General features: G+C 54.8%; 2 protein-coding genes across 8 annotated transcripts in view; one reads left to right on the forward strand and one right to left on the reverse strand.

Moving 5' to 3' along the window:
* Nucleotides 1-975: 975 nt before the first annotated feature.
* Nucleotides 976-9,687, forward strand: TTC5 (tetratricopeptide repeat domain 5). 6 transcript variants are annotated; one of them, XM_069879149.1, is made up of 10 exons: nt 976-1,058; nt 2,527-2,656; nt 3,910-4,121; nt 4,781-4,925; nt 5,928-6,019; nt 6,134-6,190; nt 7,125-7,268; nt 8,548-8,707; nt 9,008-9,152; nt 9,521-9,687. In XM_069879149.1, the coding sequence occupies exons 1-9, from the start codon at nt 996-998 to the stop codon at nt 9,121-9,123; spliced, it is 1,119 nt and encodes a 372-aa protein (XP_069735250.1). In that variant the 5' UTR covers nt 976-995; the 3' UTR covers nt 9,124-9,152; nt 9,521-9,687. The 6 variants fall into 6 exon arrangements, with proteins under 6 accessions (XP_069735250.1, XP_069735249.1, XP_069735247.1 ...); XM_069879148.1 differs by having other exon boundaries at nt 8,567-8,707; XM_069879146.1 differs by having other exon boundaries at nt 8,548-9,152.
* Nucleotides 9,688-11,482: 1,795 nt separating this feature from the next.
* The window catches only part of HNRNPC (heterogeneous nuclear ribonucleoprotein C), a 10,315-nt gene continuing 4,974 nt past the window's right edge, over nt 11,483-16,823 (reverse strand). For both annotated transcript variants that reach the window (XM_069879161.1, XM_069879160.1), the window contains exons 4-7: nt 16,491-16,651; nt 14,680-14,781; nt 13,644-13,789; nt 11,483-12,528 (exon numbers count right to left, since the gene is read on the reverse strand). In XM_069879161.1, coding sequence (XP_069735262.1) covers nt 12,445-12,528; nt 13,644-13,789; nt 14,680-14,781; nt 16,491-16,651 — 493 coding nt within the window. In that variant the 3' untranslated portion in view covers nt 11,483-12,444. The remainder of the gene's footprint in view (nt 12,529-13,643; nt 13,790-14,679; nt 14,782-16,490; nt 16,652-16,823) is intronic.

Genomic DNA, 16,823 nt, shown 5'->3' on the forward strand with positions numbered 1-16,823 from the left:
ATAAAGGGAATTGGTTAAAAGGAGGAAATTGAGGTTAAAAAAAGGGGAAAGTTTAATAAAAGGAGTGAAAAGTCAAGGAAAAAAAGGGAATTTAATGTTTAATAAAGGAAGAAAATGTTTAATAAACGGGAATAAAGAGAAAACGGGTTTAAAAGGGGAAAAAAGGAGTTTGAAATGGGATAAAAGGAGGAATAAAGGGGAAATTGTGTAGAAATAGGGAAAATAAAGGAAATTTGGGTTAAAAAAAGGGGGAAATGGGTTTAAAGGGATAAAAAGGGGGGTTGAAAAGCGAATTGAAGGGGGAGAAATGGGGAAAATAAGTGAAAAAGGGGGAAAATAAGTGAAAAAGGGGGGAAATAAGTGAAAAAGGGGGGGAAATAAGTGGAAAAGGGTAAAAAAAAAGGAATAGAAGAGGCAGACGCCTTAAAAAAAAGAAAAACGGGTTCAAATTCGGGGAATAAAGTAGGAAAAAGGCTTTAAAAAAAGGGGGAAAATGGTTAAATTGAGGGAAACGGCTCAAAAGGAGCTAAAAAGGCGGGAAAAGGGGCTGGAGGGGCGGGAAGCCGCGTGGGGGCGCTACGCAGTTTGCGTAGGGGGCGCTGCGCATGCGCAGGGCCCCGCTAAGGCACCGGGCCTTACGCAATTTGCGTAGGGGGCGCTGCGCATGCGCAGGGCCCCGCTAAGGCGCCGGGCCTTACGCAGTTTGCGTAGGGGGCGCTGCGCATGCGCAGGGCCCCGCTAAGGCACCGGGCCTTACGCAATTTGCGTAGGGGGCGCTGCGCATGCGCAGGGCCCCGCTAAGGCGCCGGGCCTTACGCAGTTTGCGTAGGGGGCGCTGCGCATGCGCAGGGCCTCGATAAGGCGCCGGGCCTTACGCAGTTTGCGTAGAGCCCCCTTCCCTCTCCCCTCTGGGCTCCGGCGCCGCTACGCACTTTGCGTAGCCGCCTTCGCGCATGCGCGGGAAAGGAGGGGGTGGGGGGTGGGGGAGGCCCATAATGGCGGCGCCCGCGGAGGAGGCGGCGGCGGAGCCCGACGAGGAGGCGCTGAGGCGGCTCGAGGTGAAACCCCCAACCCCTTGGGAGCCCCGAAACCACCGGCTTTCACCCCAAAACCCTCGCCCCCCCCCATCAGTCTGTTTGCCTCTCAATCCCAAGTGCCCCCCCCTGCAACACGTAAGGCCCCAAAAGCGCGTGTTTCCCCTCAAAAATAAGGGGTTTTCTCTCAAAAATATGTGTTTTCCCCTCAAAAGTGCGTGTTTCCCCTCAAAAATAAGTGTTTTCCCCTCAAAAATACCTGTTTTCTCCTCAAAAATAAGTGTTTCCCCTCAAAAATAAGGGTTTTCCCCTCAAAAGTGCGTGTTTCCTCTCAAAAATAAGTGTTTTCCCCTCAAAAATAAGGGTTTTCCCCTCAAAAGTGCGTGTTTCCTCTCAAAAATAAGTGTTTTCCCCTCAAAAATAAGTATTTTCCCCTTAAAAGTGCCTGTTTCCCCTCAAAAATAAGTGTTTTCCCCTCAAAAGTGCCTGTTTCCCTTCAAAAATGTTTCCCCCTCAAAAGTGACTGTTTCCTCTCAAAAATAAGTGTTTTCCCCTCAAAAATGTGTTTTCCCCTCAAAAATAAGTGTTTTTCCCTCAAAAATAAGTGTTTCCCCCTCAAAAGTGCCTGTTTCCCTTCAAAAATAAGGGTTTTCCCTCAAAAATAAGTGTTTTCCCCTTAAAAGTGCCTGTTTCCCTTCAAAAATAAGTGTTTTCCCCTCAAAAGTGCCTGTTTCCCTTCAAAAATGTTTCCCCCTCAAAAGTGACTGTTTCCTCTCAAAAATAAGTGTTTTCCCCTCAAAAATAAGTGTTTCCCCCTCAAAAGTGCCTGTTTCCCTTCAAAAATAAGGGTTTTCCCCTCAAAAATATGTGTATTCCCCTCCAAAGTGCCTATTTCCCCTCAAAAGTGTGTTTCCTCTCAAAAATAAGAGTTTTTCCCTCAAAAATAAGTGTTTCCCCTCAAAAATAAGGGTTTTCCCCTCAAAAATAAGGGTTTTCCCCTCAAAATTAAGTGTTTTCCCCTCAAAAATAAGTGTTTTCCCCTCAAAAGTGCGTGTTTCCCCTCAAAAATAAGTGTTTCCCCCTCAAAAGTCCATGTTTCCCCTCAAAAATATGTGTATTTCCCTCAAAAGTGCCTGTTTCCCCTCAAAAATAAGGGTTTTCTCTTCAAAAATAAGGGTTTCCCCTCAAAAATAAGAGTTTTCCCCTCAAAAGTGCCTGTTTCCCCTCAAAAATAAGTATTTTCCCTTCAAAAATAAGTGTTTTCCCCTCAAAATTAAGAGTTTTCCCCTCAAAAATAAGTGTTTTCCCCTCCAAAGTGCCTGTTTCCCCTCAAAAATAAGTGTTTCCGCTCAAAAATAAGAGTTTTCCCCTCAAAAATAAGGGTTTTCCCCTCAAAATTAAGTGTTTTCCACTCAAAAATTCCTTGTTTCCCCCTCAAAAATTCCCTTTTTCCCCCCAAAACCCCGAAATTGCTTCTTTTTCCCCCGACAAGGAGCTGGTGTCGGAGCTTTTGCGGTTCCGGGACGGGCTCCCGGCCCCCCCCGCGCCGGGAAATGGAGCGGGAAGGGACCCCCTGGAGGAGGAAATGGAGAAGACCCTGAAGCTGATGGAGGAGGTGGAAGGTAGGGAGGGGGTGGGGGACACCTATAGAGCCCATAGGGACCCATAGGGACCCATAGAGACCCCATAGAGCCCATAGAGACCCCATAGAGCCCATAGAGACCCCATAGAGACCCCATAGAGCCTATAGAAACCACAGAGACCTATAGAGACCCCATAGAGACCCCATAGAGACCCCATAGAGACCCATAGGGACCCCATAGACCCATAGAGACCCCGTAGAGACCCCATAGAGACCCCATAGAGACCCCATAGAGCCCATAGAGACCCCATAGAGCCCTTAGGGATCCATAGAGACCCCATAGAGACCCCATAGAACCCGTAGAGCCCATAGAGACCCCCTAGAGCCCATAGAGACCCCATAGAGACCCATAGAGACCTATAGAGACCCCATAGAGACCCCATAGAGACCCATAGAGACCCCATAGAGACCCCATAGAGACCCCATAGAGACCCCACAGAGCCCATAGAGACCATAGAGACCCACAGAGACCCCATAGAGCCCATAGAGACCCCATAGAGACCCCATAGAGACCCCATAGAGCCCATAGAGACCCCATAGAGCCCTTAGGGATCCATAGAGACCCCATAGAGACCCATAGAGACCCCATAGAACCCGTAGAGCCCATAGAGACCCCCTAGAGCCCATAGAGACCCCATAGAGACCCATAGAGACCCCATAGAGACCCCATAGAGACCCCCTAGAGCCCCCATAGAGCCCATAGAGACCCCCTAGAGCCCATAGAGACCCCATAGAGACCCCATAGAGACCATAGAGACCCCATAGAGACCCCATAGAGACCCATAGAGACCCTCTAGAGCCCATAGAGACCCATAGAGACCATAGAGACCCCATAGAGATCCCATAGAGACGCCATAGAGCCCATAGAGACCCATAGAGACCCCATAGAGACCCCACAGAGACCCCATAGAGACCCCATAGAGACCCATAGAGCCCCCATAGAGACCCCATAGACCCCATAGAGACCCCACAGAGCCCATAGAGACCATAGAGACCCCACAGAAACCCCATAGAGACCCATGGAGACCCCATAGAGACTCCATAGAGACCCCATAGAGACCCCATAAAGACCCATAGAGACCCTCTAGAGCCCATAGAGACCACATAGAGACCCCATAGAGACCCCATAGACCCATAGAGACCCTATAGAGACCCCATAGAGACCTCATAGAGGCCCATAGAGGCCCCATAGAGCCCATAGAACCCCCCTATACCCCCTATATCGCCCTATAGTGTCCCCGGAGGCGCGGGGCCGGGCCCTGGTGCTGCGGGCGCGGGCCCTGGGCGTGTGCGAGGCGGGTTCGCGGCGAGCCGAGGAGGCTCTGAGCCGCGCCGTGAAGCTGGAGCCGGCGCTGGCGGCCGCCTGGACCCGGCTGGGCGAGCGCCGCTGGCACCGAGGAGACCTCGAGGGGGCCCGGGCCTGCTTCGCGGGGGCCCTGCAGCACGTGGGTAGCCCCGGACGGGGGATTTGGGGGGCTAAGGGGGGATTTGGGGGGCTAAAAGGGGGATTTGGGGGGCTAAATGGGGGATTTGGGGGGCTAAATGGGGGGTTTGGGGGGTTAAATGGGGGATTTCGGGGTGTAAATGGGGATTTGGGGGGCTAAATGGGGCATTTGGGGGGGCTGGGGGGGAGAAAAGTGGCTCTGGGGGGGGATTTGGGGGTCTAAATGGGGGATTTCGGGGGCTGAATGGGGGATTTGGGGGGCTAAATGGGGAATTTGGGGGGCTGAATGGGGGATTTGGGGGGCTAAATGGGGGGTTTGGGGGGCTGAATGGAGGATTTGGGGGGCTAAGGGGGGGATTTGGGGGGCTAAATGGGGGATTTTGGGGTCTAAGGGGGGATTTTGGTGCCTAAACGATGAATTTTGGGGTCTGAGGGGAGGATTTTGGTGCCTAAACGATGAATTTTGGGGTCTGGGGGAGGATTTTGGTGCCTAAACGATGAATTTTGGGGTCTAAAGGGAGGATTTTGGTTCCTAAACAATGAATTTTGGGGTCTAAGGGGGGATTTTTGCGCCTAAATGGTGGATTTTGGTCCCTAAACGATGAATTTTGGGGTCTAAGGGGGGATTTTGGTTCCTAAATGATGAATTTTGGGGTCTAGGGGGAGGACGCCGAGGCGCGGCGGCTGCTCTCGATGGTCCTTCGGGCGGGGGCGGCGCCGGGGGGGTCCCCGGGGCCCTTACGGCAGAGCCTGGCCCAGGCCGAGGCCGCCGTGCGCTGCGACCCCCGCGACGGACGCTCCTGGTGTGAGTCGGGGGCTATAGGGCGCCCTATAGGGACGTGTAGGACCCTATGTGCCTCTATGGAGTCTCTATGGGTCTCTATGGGGTCTCTATGGGTCTTTATGGGCTCTATGGGGTCTCTATGGGGTCTGTGGGGTCTATGGGGTCTCTATGGGTCTCTATGGGTCTCTATGGGCTCTATGGGGTCTCTATGGGGTCTCTATGGGGTCTCTATGGGGTCTGTGGGGTCTCTATGGGCTCTATGGGGTCTCTATGGGGTCTCTATGGGCTCTATGGGGTCTCTATGGGCTCTATGGGGTCTCTATGGGGTCTCTATGGGGTCTCTATGGGCTCTATGGTGTCTCTATGGGGTCTCTATGGGTCTCTATGGGGTCTCTATGGGCTCTATGGGCTCTATTGGTCTCTATGGGGTCTCTATGAGGCTCTATGGGGTCTCTATGGGGTCTCTATGGGGTCTCTGGGGTCTCTATGGGCTCTATGGGGTCTCTATGGGGTCTCTATGGGTCTCTATGGGGTCTCTATGGGGTCTCTATGGGCTCCATGGGGTCTCTATGGGGTCTATGGGGTCTCTATGGGGTGTCTATGGGTCTCTATGGGGTCTCTGTTGGGTCTCTGTGGGGTCTATGGGGTCTCTATGGGGTCTCTATGGGGTCTCTGTGGGGTCTCTATGGGGTCTCTATGGGGTCTATGGGGTCTCTATGGGTTTCTATGAGTCTCTATGGGGTCTCTATGGGGTCTCTATAGGTCTCTATGGGGTTTCTATGGTTTCTATGGGGTCTCTATGGGTCTCTATGGGTCTCTATGGGGTCTCTATGGGCTCTATGGGATTTCTATGGGGTCTCTGTGGGGTCTCTATGGGGTCTCTATGGGGTCTCTATGGGCTCTATGGGGTCTCTATGGGCTCTATGGGTCCCTATCGCTCCCTGGGGGGCTCCCTATGATCCCTTGCGGGGGGTTCCTGCATCCCCTATGGATTCTATAGGCGCCCGCGTGTCCCCCCCGCAGACGTCCTCGGGAACGCCTACGTCGCTCTCTTCTTCTCCACGGGGCAGAGCCCGGACCTGGCCCGGAGAGCCCTGGCCGCCTACGCCCAGGCCGTACGTCGGGCCCTATAGGGCTGGGGGGGTCCCTATAGGGCCGGGGGGGTCCCTATAGGGATGCTGGTTGCTATGGGGGATGCTGGTTGCCACGGTGACGACTCCCGTTTCCAGGAGCGCGTGGACCCGGAAGCTGCTAAGAACCCGGATCTACACCTGAACCGCGCCACGGTGAGACTGGGGGGCCCTATGGGGTTCTATGGGGTCTCTATGGGCTCTATGGGGTCTCTATGCGTCTCTATGGGTCTCTATGGGGTCTCTATGGGGTCTGTGAGGTCTCTATGGGGTCTCTATGTGTCTCTATGGGGTCTATGGGCTCTATGGGGTCTCTATGGGGTCTCTATGGGCTCTATGGGGTCTCTATGGGGTCTCTATGGGGGCTCTATGGGCTCTGTGGGGCTCTATGGGGTCTCTATGGGGTCTCTATGGGGTCTCTATGGGCTCTATGGGGTCTCTGTGGGTCTCTATAGGTCTCTATGGGGTCTCTATGGGCTCTATGGGGTCTCTATGGGGTCTCTATGGGGTCTCTGTGGGGTCTATGGGTCTCTATGGGGTCTCTATGGATTTCTATGGGGTCTCTATGGGGTCTCTATGGGCTCTATGGGGTCTCTATGGGGTCTCTATGGGGTCTCTATGGGCTCTATGGGGTCTCTATGGGTCTCTATAGGTCTCTATGGGGTCTCTATGGGCTCTATGGGGTCTCTATGGTCTCTGTGGGGTCTCTATGGGGTCTCTATAGGTCTCTATGGGGTCTCTGTGGGGTCTCTATGGTCTCTATGGGGTCTCTACGGGGTCTATGGGCTCTATGGGGTCTCTATGGGGTCTCTATGGGGTCTATGGGCTCTATGGTGTCTCTATGGGGTCTCTATGGGGTCTCTATGGGCTCTATGGGGTCTCTATGGGGTCTCTATGGGCTCTATGGGTCCCTATTAATCCCTATTGATCCCCATTGGTCTCTATGGCTCCCTATTAATCCCTATTGGTTCCCATTGGTTTCAATGGGTCCCTATTGATTCCCCATAGCTCCCTATGGGCTCTATGGCTCCCTATGGGCTCTATAGGTGCCAGCGGGTCCCCTATAGCCCCCGTGTCCCCCTCCCCGCAGCTCCTGCAGTACGAGGAGCGCTGGGCGCAGGCCCTGGAGGGCTTTGCGGCCGCCGCCGCGCTGGCCCCACACTGGCCGGAGCCCCAGAAACGGCGCCAGGAGCTGCTCGACTTCCTGGGGCGCCTCTGCCAGGGCCTGCAGGCCGTGAGCCACTGGGATATACTGGGATATACTGGGATATACTGGGATATACTGGGAGGGGATTGGGGGGCACTGGGAGGGGATTGGGGGGCGCCGGGGGGCACTGGGAGGGGATTTGGGGGCGCCGGGAGGGGCCTGGAAAGGACTCAGAGGGGATTGAGAGGGACTCGGGGGCGCTGGGAAGGGGTTGGGGGCCACTGGGTTGGACTGGGAGGGACTGGGAGGGACTGGGAGCACTGGGCCCCCCTCTATGGGGTCTCTATGGGTCTCTATGGGTTTCTATGGGGTCTCTATGGGGTCTCTATGGGTCTCTATGGGCTCTATGGGGTCTCTATGGGGTCTCTATGGGGTCTCTATGGGGTCCCTATGGGGTCTCTATGGGGTCTATGGGGTCTCTACGTGGTCTCTATGGGGTCTGTGGGGCTCTATGGGGTCTCTATGGGGTCTCTATGGTCTCTATGGGTCTCTGTGGGGTCTCTACGGGGTCTCTATGGTGTCTATGGGGTCTCTATGGGGCTCTATGGGGTCTCTATGGGGTCTATGGGGTCTCTATGGGGTCTCTATGGGGTCTCTATGGGGTCTCTATGGGCTCTATGGGGTCTCTATGGGGTCTCTGTGGGCTCTATGGGGTCTCTATGGGTCTCTATGAGGTCTCTATGGGGTCTCTGTGGGTCTCTATGGAGTCTCTATGGGGCTCTATGGGGTCTCTATGGGGTCTCTATGGGGTCTCTATGGGTTTCTATGGGTCTCTATGGGGTCTCTATGGGGTCTCTATGGGCTCTATGGGGTCTCTATGGGGTCTCTATGGGGTCTCTGTGGGTCTCTATGGGGTCTCTATGGGGTCTCTACGGGGTCTCTATGGGGTCTCTATGTGTCTCTATGGGTCTCTATGGGGTCTTTATTTGTCTCTGTGGGCGCTATGGGTCTCTATGGGGTCTCTATGGGGTCTCTATAGGGTCTCTAGGGGTCTCTATGGGGTCTCTATGTGTCTCTATGGGGTCTTTATGTGTCTCTATGGGGTCTCTATGAGCTTTGTGGGGTCTCTATTGGTCCCTATAGGGTCTCTATGGGGTCTCTATGGGCTCTGTGGGGTCTCTATGGGTCTCTATGGGTCTCTATGGGCTCTATGGTGTCTCTAGGGGGCTCTATGGGGTCTCTATGGGTCTCTGTGGGGTCTCTGTGGGGTCTCTATGGGCTCTATGGGGGCTCTATGGGTCTCTATGGGGTCTCTATGGGCTCTATGGGGTCCCTATGGTCCCTATGGTCTCTATAGCCTCTATAGGTCCCTATATGTCCCGCAGGCCCCCCCCGGGCGCAGCCGCCCCCCCCCGCGCCCCCCCCGGCTCCGTCCCGCTCTCCTCGCTGCGGCCCGGCCCCAACCCCCACCGGGTCCTCGTGGGGCGCGTCGTGTGCTGCCTGCGGCCCCCGGGCGGCGTCCCCGTGTGAGTCCCCCCCCTACGAACCAGTACAAACCAGTACAAACCAGTACAAACCAGTACAAACCAGTATAAACCAGTATAAACCAGTAGGGACCCCTCCCAGTATGGTTCGATCCACTCCCAGTGCCTCCCAGTGCCCCCCAATCCCCTCCCAGTCCCCCCCAGTGCCCCCTAATCCCCTCCCAGTCCCTCCCAGTGCCCCCCAATCCCCTCCCAGTCCCCCCCAGTCCCCTCCCAGTCCCTCCCAGTCCCCCCCAGTGCCCCCCAGTCCCCCCCAGTGTGTCCCAGCGGTGGTTCCCGCAGGGCCCTGGGGCTGCGGGACGCGGCGGGCTCCGGCGTCGCCGTCACCGTTTACAATTCGGCCCCGAGCTGGGGGGCGGCCGTCGGCGACACCGTCACTGTCACCGAGCCCCTGCTGACTCAGCACCTCGTCCACCACCGCGGCCAGGTACGGGGGGGGGCACTGGGAGGGGATTGGGGGGCACTGGGAGGCACTGGGAGGGGATTGGGGGGCACTGGGAGGGACTGGGAGGGGATTGGGGGGCACTGGGAGGGACTGGGAGGGGATTGGGGGGGACTGGGATATACTGGGGGGCACTGGGAGGGGATTGGGGGGCACTGGGAGGGGATTGGGGGGCACTGGGATGGACTGGGGGGGGCCTGGCTGGGCCCATGTGGCTCCCCGGGGGGCTTGTACTGGTTTATACTGGTTCATACTGGTTTATACTGGTTTATACTGGTTTATACTGGTTCATACTGGTCTATACTGGTTTATACTGGTTCGTCCTGGTTCATACTGGTTCGTCCTGGTCCTAGAGCTTCTCGTTCCCCTCGATCCGGGTGGCGTCTCCCCTCTCGCTGCTGCTCAACGGGCGCCGCCCCCCCCCCGCCGGCCCTGGCGCCCCCGACCCTGGCCCTCAGCGCCCCCCCCGAGCCCTAATTAGCGCTAATGAACCCTCATTAAACCCTCCCCCCCCCCCCAAGTCCCATGACTCGTTAATTAAACCCCCCCGCGAACGGCTCATTGGGGCCTCGAAGGGTTCGGGCAGCTCTCAAAGGGTTAATCCGGGCCCCAAGGGGTTAAGGGAGGGGGGGAATTAAGGTGATTAGTGCCTGAAGGGGTTAATTAGGCGTCAAAAAGGGGTAATTGGGTCCTGAAAGGGGTTAATTAGTGCCTGAAGGGGTTAGTTTGGCACCAAAAGGGGTTAATTAGGTGCTGAAAGGGGGTAATTAGGCCTTTAAAGGGGGTAATTAGTGCCTGAGGGGGTTAATTTGGCATGAAAAGGGGTTAATTAGGTGCCAAAAGGGGTTAATTAAGCATGGAAAGTGGTTAATTAGGCACTGAAGGGGGGTAATTAGGCACCGAAAATGGTTAATTAGGCATCTAAAAGGGGTAATTAGTGCTTGGAGGGGTTAATTAGGCCCTGAAAGGGGTTAATTAGGTACTGAAAGAGGGTAATTAGGCCCTGAAAGGGGGTAATTAGGCATCAAAAAGGGGTAATTAGTGCCTGAGGGGGTTAATTAGGCCCTGAAAGGGGTTAATTAGGCACTGAAAGGGGGCAATTAGGTGCTGAAAGGGGTTAATTAGGCACTGAAAGGGGTAATTAGTGCCTGAAAGGGGGTAATTAGGCACAGAAAGGGGTTAATTAGGCATCAAAAAGGGGTAATTAGTGCCTGAAGGGGTTAATTAGGCACCTCAAGGGGGTAATTAGGCTCTTACAGGGGGTAATTATGCACTGAAAGGGGTAATTAGGTACCTCAACGAGTTAATTAGGCACCTAAAGGGGTTAATTAGGCACTGAAAGGGGGTAATTAGGCCCTGATAGGGGGTTATTAGGCATCAAAAAGGGGTAATTAGTGCCTGGAGGGATTAATTAGGTGCTGAAAGGGGTTAATTAGGCCTCAAAAGGGGTTAATTAGGCACTGAAAGGGGTTATTAGTGCCTGAAGGGGTTAATTAGGCACGGAAAGGGGTCAATTAGGCATCTAAAAGGGGCAATTGGGCACCTCAAGGGGGTAATTAGGCCCTGAAAGGGGGTTATTAGGCATAAAAAAGGGGTAATTAGTGCTTGGAGGGATTAATTAGGCACTGAAAGGGGGTAATTAGGCTCTTACAGGGGGTAATTATGCACTGAAAGGGGTAATTAGGCACCTCAACGAGTTAATTAGGCACCTAAAGGGGTTAATTAGGCCCTGAAAGGGGTTAATTAGACATCAAAAAGGGGTAATTAGTGCCTGAAGGGATTAATTAGGCACTGAAAGGGGGTAATTAGTCACCTAACAGGATAATGAGTCACATAATGGGGTGATTAGTTTCCTTAAGTGACTAATTAGACACCTTAAGGGGTCAATTAGTCACTGTAAAGGGGTGATTAGTCACCTTAAGGTGTTAATTAGTTGCCGTACAGGAGTAATGAGAAGTTAATTAGTCTCATTGTGGGGTAATTAAGCCATTGAAGTGGTTAATTAGTTGCCCTAAGGGGTTAATGAGTCACCACTGGGGATTAATTAGTCATGACAAGAGGCCATTAGGCTGCCTAAAAGGTTAATTAGTCACCATAAAGAGGTTAATTAGCTGCCTAAAGGGTTAATTAACGCCCCCTCAAGGCTAATTAATGAGAGTTCAGGTGTAATTAAGCCAAGCCAGGGTAATTAACGCCGCTCAGGGGCTAGTTAATGAGACTCCAGGGCTAATTAGCGGTAATTAATACCATTTTGGGGTTAGTTCATGGGGCTCCAGGACTAATTAACCCATTCCAGGAGTAATTAGTGCTCGATCGGGACTAATTAATGGCAGTAAAGGGCTAATTAGCACAAACTCAGGCTTAATTAACGCCAATTTAAGGTTCATTAACGACACTCCGGGTCTAATTATTGCTAATTACCCCTCCCCCTATGCTCATGAGCCCCTCCCCGTGGTTATTTACCCCTCCCAGGGGTAATTAGCCCCTTGGTGTTAATTAACCCCGCCTAGAACGCGAAGGGGGGGTGGGGGAATAAAGGAAGTGGCCTGGAGTCACGTGATCAGCGCCGCCATCTTGGGAGGGTCAGGCTCTATAGTGCAGTCAGCCGCCATTTTGGGAGGGTCTTCAGCTCCGGCCGCCATCTTGGGAGGCTCTTCCACTCTGGGCGCCATCTTGGTGGGGTCGGCAGCCATATTGCTTCCGAGAAGCCACATTGGACGGGGCGGCGGCCATCTTGGGGAGGCCTGACGCCATATTTGTGGGGTCTGGCCTCATCGTTGACCCGCAACCGCCATCTTGGTGAGGTCAGTGACTCATTTGTAGCCACCTCCGCCATTTAGGTGGGGTCAGACGCCATATTTGGCGCCACGACCGCCATCTTAGTAAGGTCAGGCGCCATAGTGGGCCCGCGACCGCCATCTTGGTTGTGCCGCGCGCCATCTTGGTGAGGCCAGACACCATTAACCCTCCCGGCGGCCATCTTGGTGAGGCCTCTCCGGCCCCTCCCTCCCCTCTATGGCCGCCGCGGGGCATTGTGGGAAGGGGGCGGGGCTAAAAGGCCCCTGTAGGTCACTGCGTACAAACCAACCTCCTTTACTCTCTCCCGAGGTATCAAAACAGCACTTGGGGGGGGGGAGGGGGGACGGGGAAGGGGGGGCCGGATCCGTGGGGCTGGGGGGGCCGCGAGGGGGCGGGGCTGAGGGAGGAGGAACCGGAAGGGGCGTGTCCCGCGCGTGAGGGGGGAGGAGGGGGCGGGGCCAAGGGGCACTTCCGGGTCTCAGGGCTCGTCCTCGCCGTTGGCGCTGTCCCGCTCCTCCTCGCCCTCCTCGGGCTCCTTCTCCTCCCCCTTCGGGGACTCCACCTGGGGGGGGGGGGGAGGGGTGAGGAGGGGGCGGGGCTTAGAGTGGCCACACCCCTTCCACATGGCGTTATAACCCCCCCCCTTCCATGGTTTCATCCATCTCTTCAGTCATGTGACCCCCCCATTCATCCTCTTCCCCAGTCACGTGACACCCCCACTCGTGGCTTAATCCAGTCACATGACCCCCATTCACCTTTCCAGACAAGTCACATGACCCCCACTCACCGCTCCATTCATCCTCTCCCCCGGTCACATGACCCCACAGTCCTCTCTTGGCCCAGTCACATGACCCCCCCCCCCTTCCCACCTAGTCACATGACCCCCATTCATCTTTTCAGCCACTCCCATGACCCCCATTCATGGCTTGGAACTGTCACGTGACCCCCATTCATCTTTTCCCGCAGTCACATGACCCCCACTCATGGCTTGGAACTGTCATGTGACCCCCATTCACCTTTTCCCGCAGTCACATGACCCCCATTCACCTTTTCCCGCAGTCACATGACCCCCATTCATGGCTTGGAACTGTCATGTGACCCCCATTCACCTTTTCCCACACTCACATGACCCCCATTCACCTTTTCCCGCAGTCACACGACCCCCATTCACCTTTTCCCGCAGTCACATGACCCCCATTCATGGCTTGGAACTGTCACATGACCGCTATTCATCTTTTCCCCCAGTCACATGACCCCCATTCATCTTTTCACCCACTCAGGTGACCCCCATTCACCTTTTCCCGCAGTCACATGACCCTCATTCATCTTTCCACCCACTCCCATGACTCCCATTCGCCTTTTCCCGCAGTCACATAACCCCCATTCATCTTTTCACCCACTCAGGTGACCCCCATTCATCTTTTCCCCCAGTCACATGATCCCCATTCACCTTTTCCCGCAGTCACATGACCCCCATTCACCTTTTCCCGCAGTCACATGACCCCCATTCATGGCTTGGAACTGTCATGTGACCCCCATTCATCTTTTCCCGCAGTCACATGACCCCCATTCATCTTCTCACCCACTCCCATGACCCCCATTCACCTTTCCAGCCCCCCCGGTGACCCCCACTCCCCTCCCCAGCCCCCCCAGCCCCCCCCATTCCGGGCTCCTCACCTGCTCGTCCCCCCTCTCGGCCTCCTCCTCCTCCAGGAGGTCGCCCTCCTCCCCGGATTCGTCCCCGGCCTTGGTGCCGGCTCCCCCCTCGTCCTTCTGCCCCGCGGCGCCGCCCGGCTCCTCCGACGCCTTCTCACTCTTCTGCTCTGGGGGGGCGGCAACCAGGCTCAGACCCCCCTATATATGTCTCCCAGTCCCCTATATGTGGCTCCCAGCCCCCTATATATGAATCCCAGCCCCCTATACGTAGCTCCTTGACCCCATATGTGAATCCTGACCCCTAAATGTGGCTCCCAGCCCCCTAAATGTGGCTCCCAGCCCCCTATATTTGGATTCCAGCCCCCTATATGTGGCTCCCTGACCCCTAAATGTGGCTCCCAGACCCCTAAAGTTGACTCCTGACCCCTATATGTGACTCCCACCCCCTAAATGTGGCTCCCAGCCCCCTATATGTGGCTCCTTGATCCCTAAAGATGAGTCCTGACCCCTATATGTGGCTCCCACCCCCTATATGTGGCTCCCAGCCCCTTAAATGTGGCTCCCAGCCCCCTATATGTGGCTCCTTGATCCCTAAAGATGAGTCCTGACCCCTATATGTGGCTATTTGACCCCTAAATGTGGCTCCCAGCCCCCTAGATGTGGCTCCCTGACCCCTATATGTGGCTCCTTGACCCCTAAAGATGACTCCAGCCCCCTATATGTGGCTCCCAGCCGCCTATATGTGGCTATTTGACCCCTAAAGGTGACTCCAGCCCCCTATATGTGGCTCCTAGCCCCCTATATGTGGCTATTTGACCCCTAAATGTGGCTCCTTGACCCCTGAAAGACGAATCCTGACCCCTATGTTGCTCCCAGCCCCCTAAATGTGGCTATTTCACCCCTAAATGTGGCTCCTTGACCTCTATATGTGGCTCCTAACTCCTAAATGTGGCTCCTTGACCCCTAAAGATGACTCCAGCCCCCTCTATGTGGCCCCCAGCCCCCTATAAGTGGCTCCCAGCCCCCTATACGTGCCCCCCGCCCCCTATACGCTCACTCTGCTCGCGCTCGAGCCGCTCGAGGCTCTCCAGGAGGGCGTCCACCTTGGCCTTGATCTGGCCCAGCTCCTTCTTGATGCTCTGCAGATCCTCGCCCTTCACTGCGGGAGCCAAACCAGGGGCGGCGATGACCCCCGGCTGCCCCCCACACCCCCCTTTCCCCCCCGTTTCCCCCTCATTTCCTCCATTTTTCCTCATTTTCCAACATTTCCCCCTCATTCCTCCCCATTTTCCCCTCATTTCCCCCCATTTCCCCCTCATTTCCCCCCATTTTCCCTCATTCCTCCCCATTTTCCCCTCATTTTCCTCCATTTTCCCTCATTCCTCCCCATTTTCCCCCATTTTCCTCCATTTTCCCCTCATTTTCCTCCATTTTCCCTCATTCCTCCCCATTTTCCCCTCATTCCTCCCCATTTTCCCCTCATTTCCCCCCATTTTCCCCTCATTTTCCTCCATTTTCCCCTCATTCCTCCCCATTTTCCCTCATTCCTCCCCATTTTCCCCTCATTCCTCCCCATTTTCCCCTCATTCCTCTCCATTTTCCCCTCATTTCCCCCCATTTTCCCCTCATTCCTCCCCATTTTCCCCTCATTTTCCCCCCTCAGCCCCATTTTATTCCCTTTTCCCTCCATTTCTCCCCCTTTTCCCTCCATTTTCTCATTTTCCGCCATTTTCCCCTCATTTCTCTCCATTTTTCCCCTCATTTTCCTCCATTTTCCCCTCATTTTCCCCATTCCTCCCCCTCAGCCTTATCCCCTTTTCCCTCCATTTCTCCTTTTCCTTCCATTTTATTCCCTTTTCCCTCATTTTCCCCTCATTCCTCCCCATTTTCCCCTCATTCCTCCTCATTTCCCCCTTTTTCCTCCATTTTCCCCTCATTCCTCCCCATTTTCCCCTCATTCCTCCCATTTCCCCTCCATTTTATTCCCTTTTCCTTCCATTTTCCCTCATTTTTCCCCATTTTCCCCTCACTCCTCCCCATTTTCCCCTCATTTTCCCCTCATTCCTCCCCCTCAGCCCCATTTTATCCCCTTTTCCCTCCATTTTTCCCCCTTTTCCTTCCATTTTATTCCCTTTTCCCTCCATTTTCCTCCATTTTCCCCTCATTTGTCTGTTTTCCTCCATTTTCCCCTCATTCCTCCCCATTTCCCCTCCATTTTATTCCCTTTTCCTTCCATTTTCCCTCATTTTTCCCCATTTTCCCCTCATTTTCCTCCATTTTCCCCTCATTCCTCCCCATTTTCCCCTCATTCCTCTCCATTTTTCCCCATTTTCCCCACATTTCTCTCCGTTTTTCCCCATTTTCCCCTCATTTCTCTCCATTTTCCCCTCATTCCTCCCATTTTCCCCTCATTCCTCCCCATTTCCCCTCATTTCTCCCCATTTTCCCCTCATTCCTCTCCATTTTTCCCCATTTCCCCACATTTCTCTCCGTTTTTCCCCATTTTCCCCTCATTCCTCCCCATTTTCCCCTCATTCCTCCCATTTTCCCCTCATTTTCCACCATTTTCCCCTCATTCCTCTCCATTTTTCCCCGTTTTCCCCTCATTCTCTCCATTTTCCCCCATTTTCCCCTCATTCCTCCCCATTTTCCCTCCATTTTATTCCCTTTTCCTTCCATTTTCCTCCATTTTCCCTCACTCCTCCCCATTTTCCGCCATTTTCCCCCTCACTTTCCGCCATTTCCCCCATTTCTCCTCATTTTTCCCCCTTTTCCCCCCATTTCTCCCCCTTTTCCCCCATTTCTCCCCCTTTTCCCCCCATTTCCCCCCCATTTCCCCCCGTTTCCCCCCGTTTCCCGCTCCCTTACGCCTCCCGGACTTGGAGGACGAGCCCCTCTGGCCGCTCTTGGAGTTGAAGCCGCTCTTGGCTCTCCGCGAGGTGGTTCCCGACAGCCGCTGCCGCTTCGAGGGGGCCACGGGGCGCGGCAGGGGGGGCGGCGGCGGCACCCGCGCCGGGTACGAGTACATCCTGCCCGCACGCCCGCTGCCTCAGTCCCGGGCCCTATAGATGGCTCCCCGACCCCTATAGATGGCTCCCAGACCCCTAGATGTGGCTCCACCCCCTATATGTGGCTCCCACCCCCTATATGTGGCTCCCAGCCCCCTAGATGTGGCTCCCTGACCCCTAAATGTGGCTCCCA

The sequence above is a fragment of the Phaenicophaeus curvirostris genome, chromosome 33, assembly GCF_032191515.1.
Source record: "Phaenicophaeus curvirostris isolate KB17595 chromosome 33, BPBGC_Pcur_1.0, whole genome shotgun sequence".
NCBI classification, from domain to species: domain Eukaryota; kingdom Metazoa; phylum Chordata; class Aves; order Cuculiformes; family Cuculidae; genus Phaenicophaeus; species Phaenicophaeus curvirostris.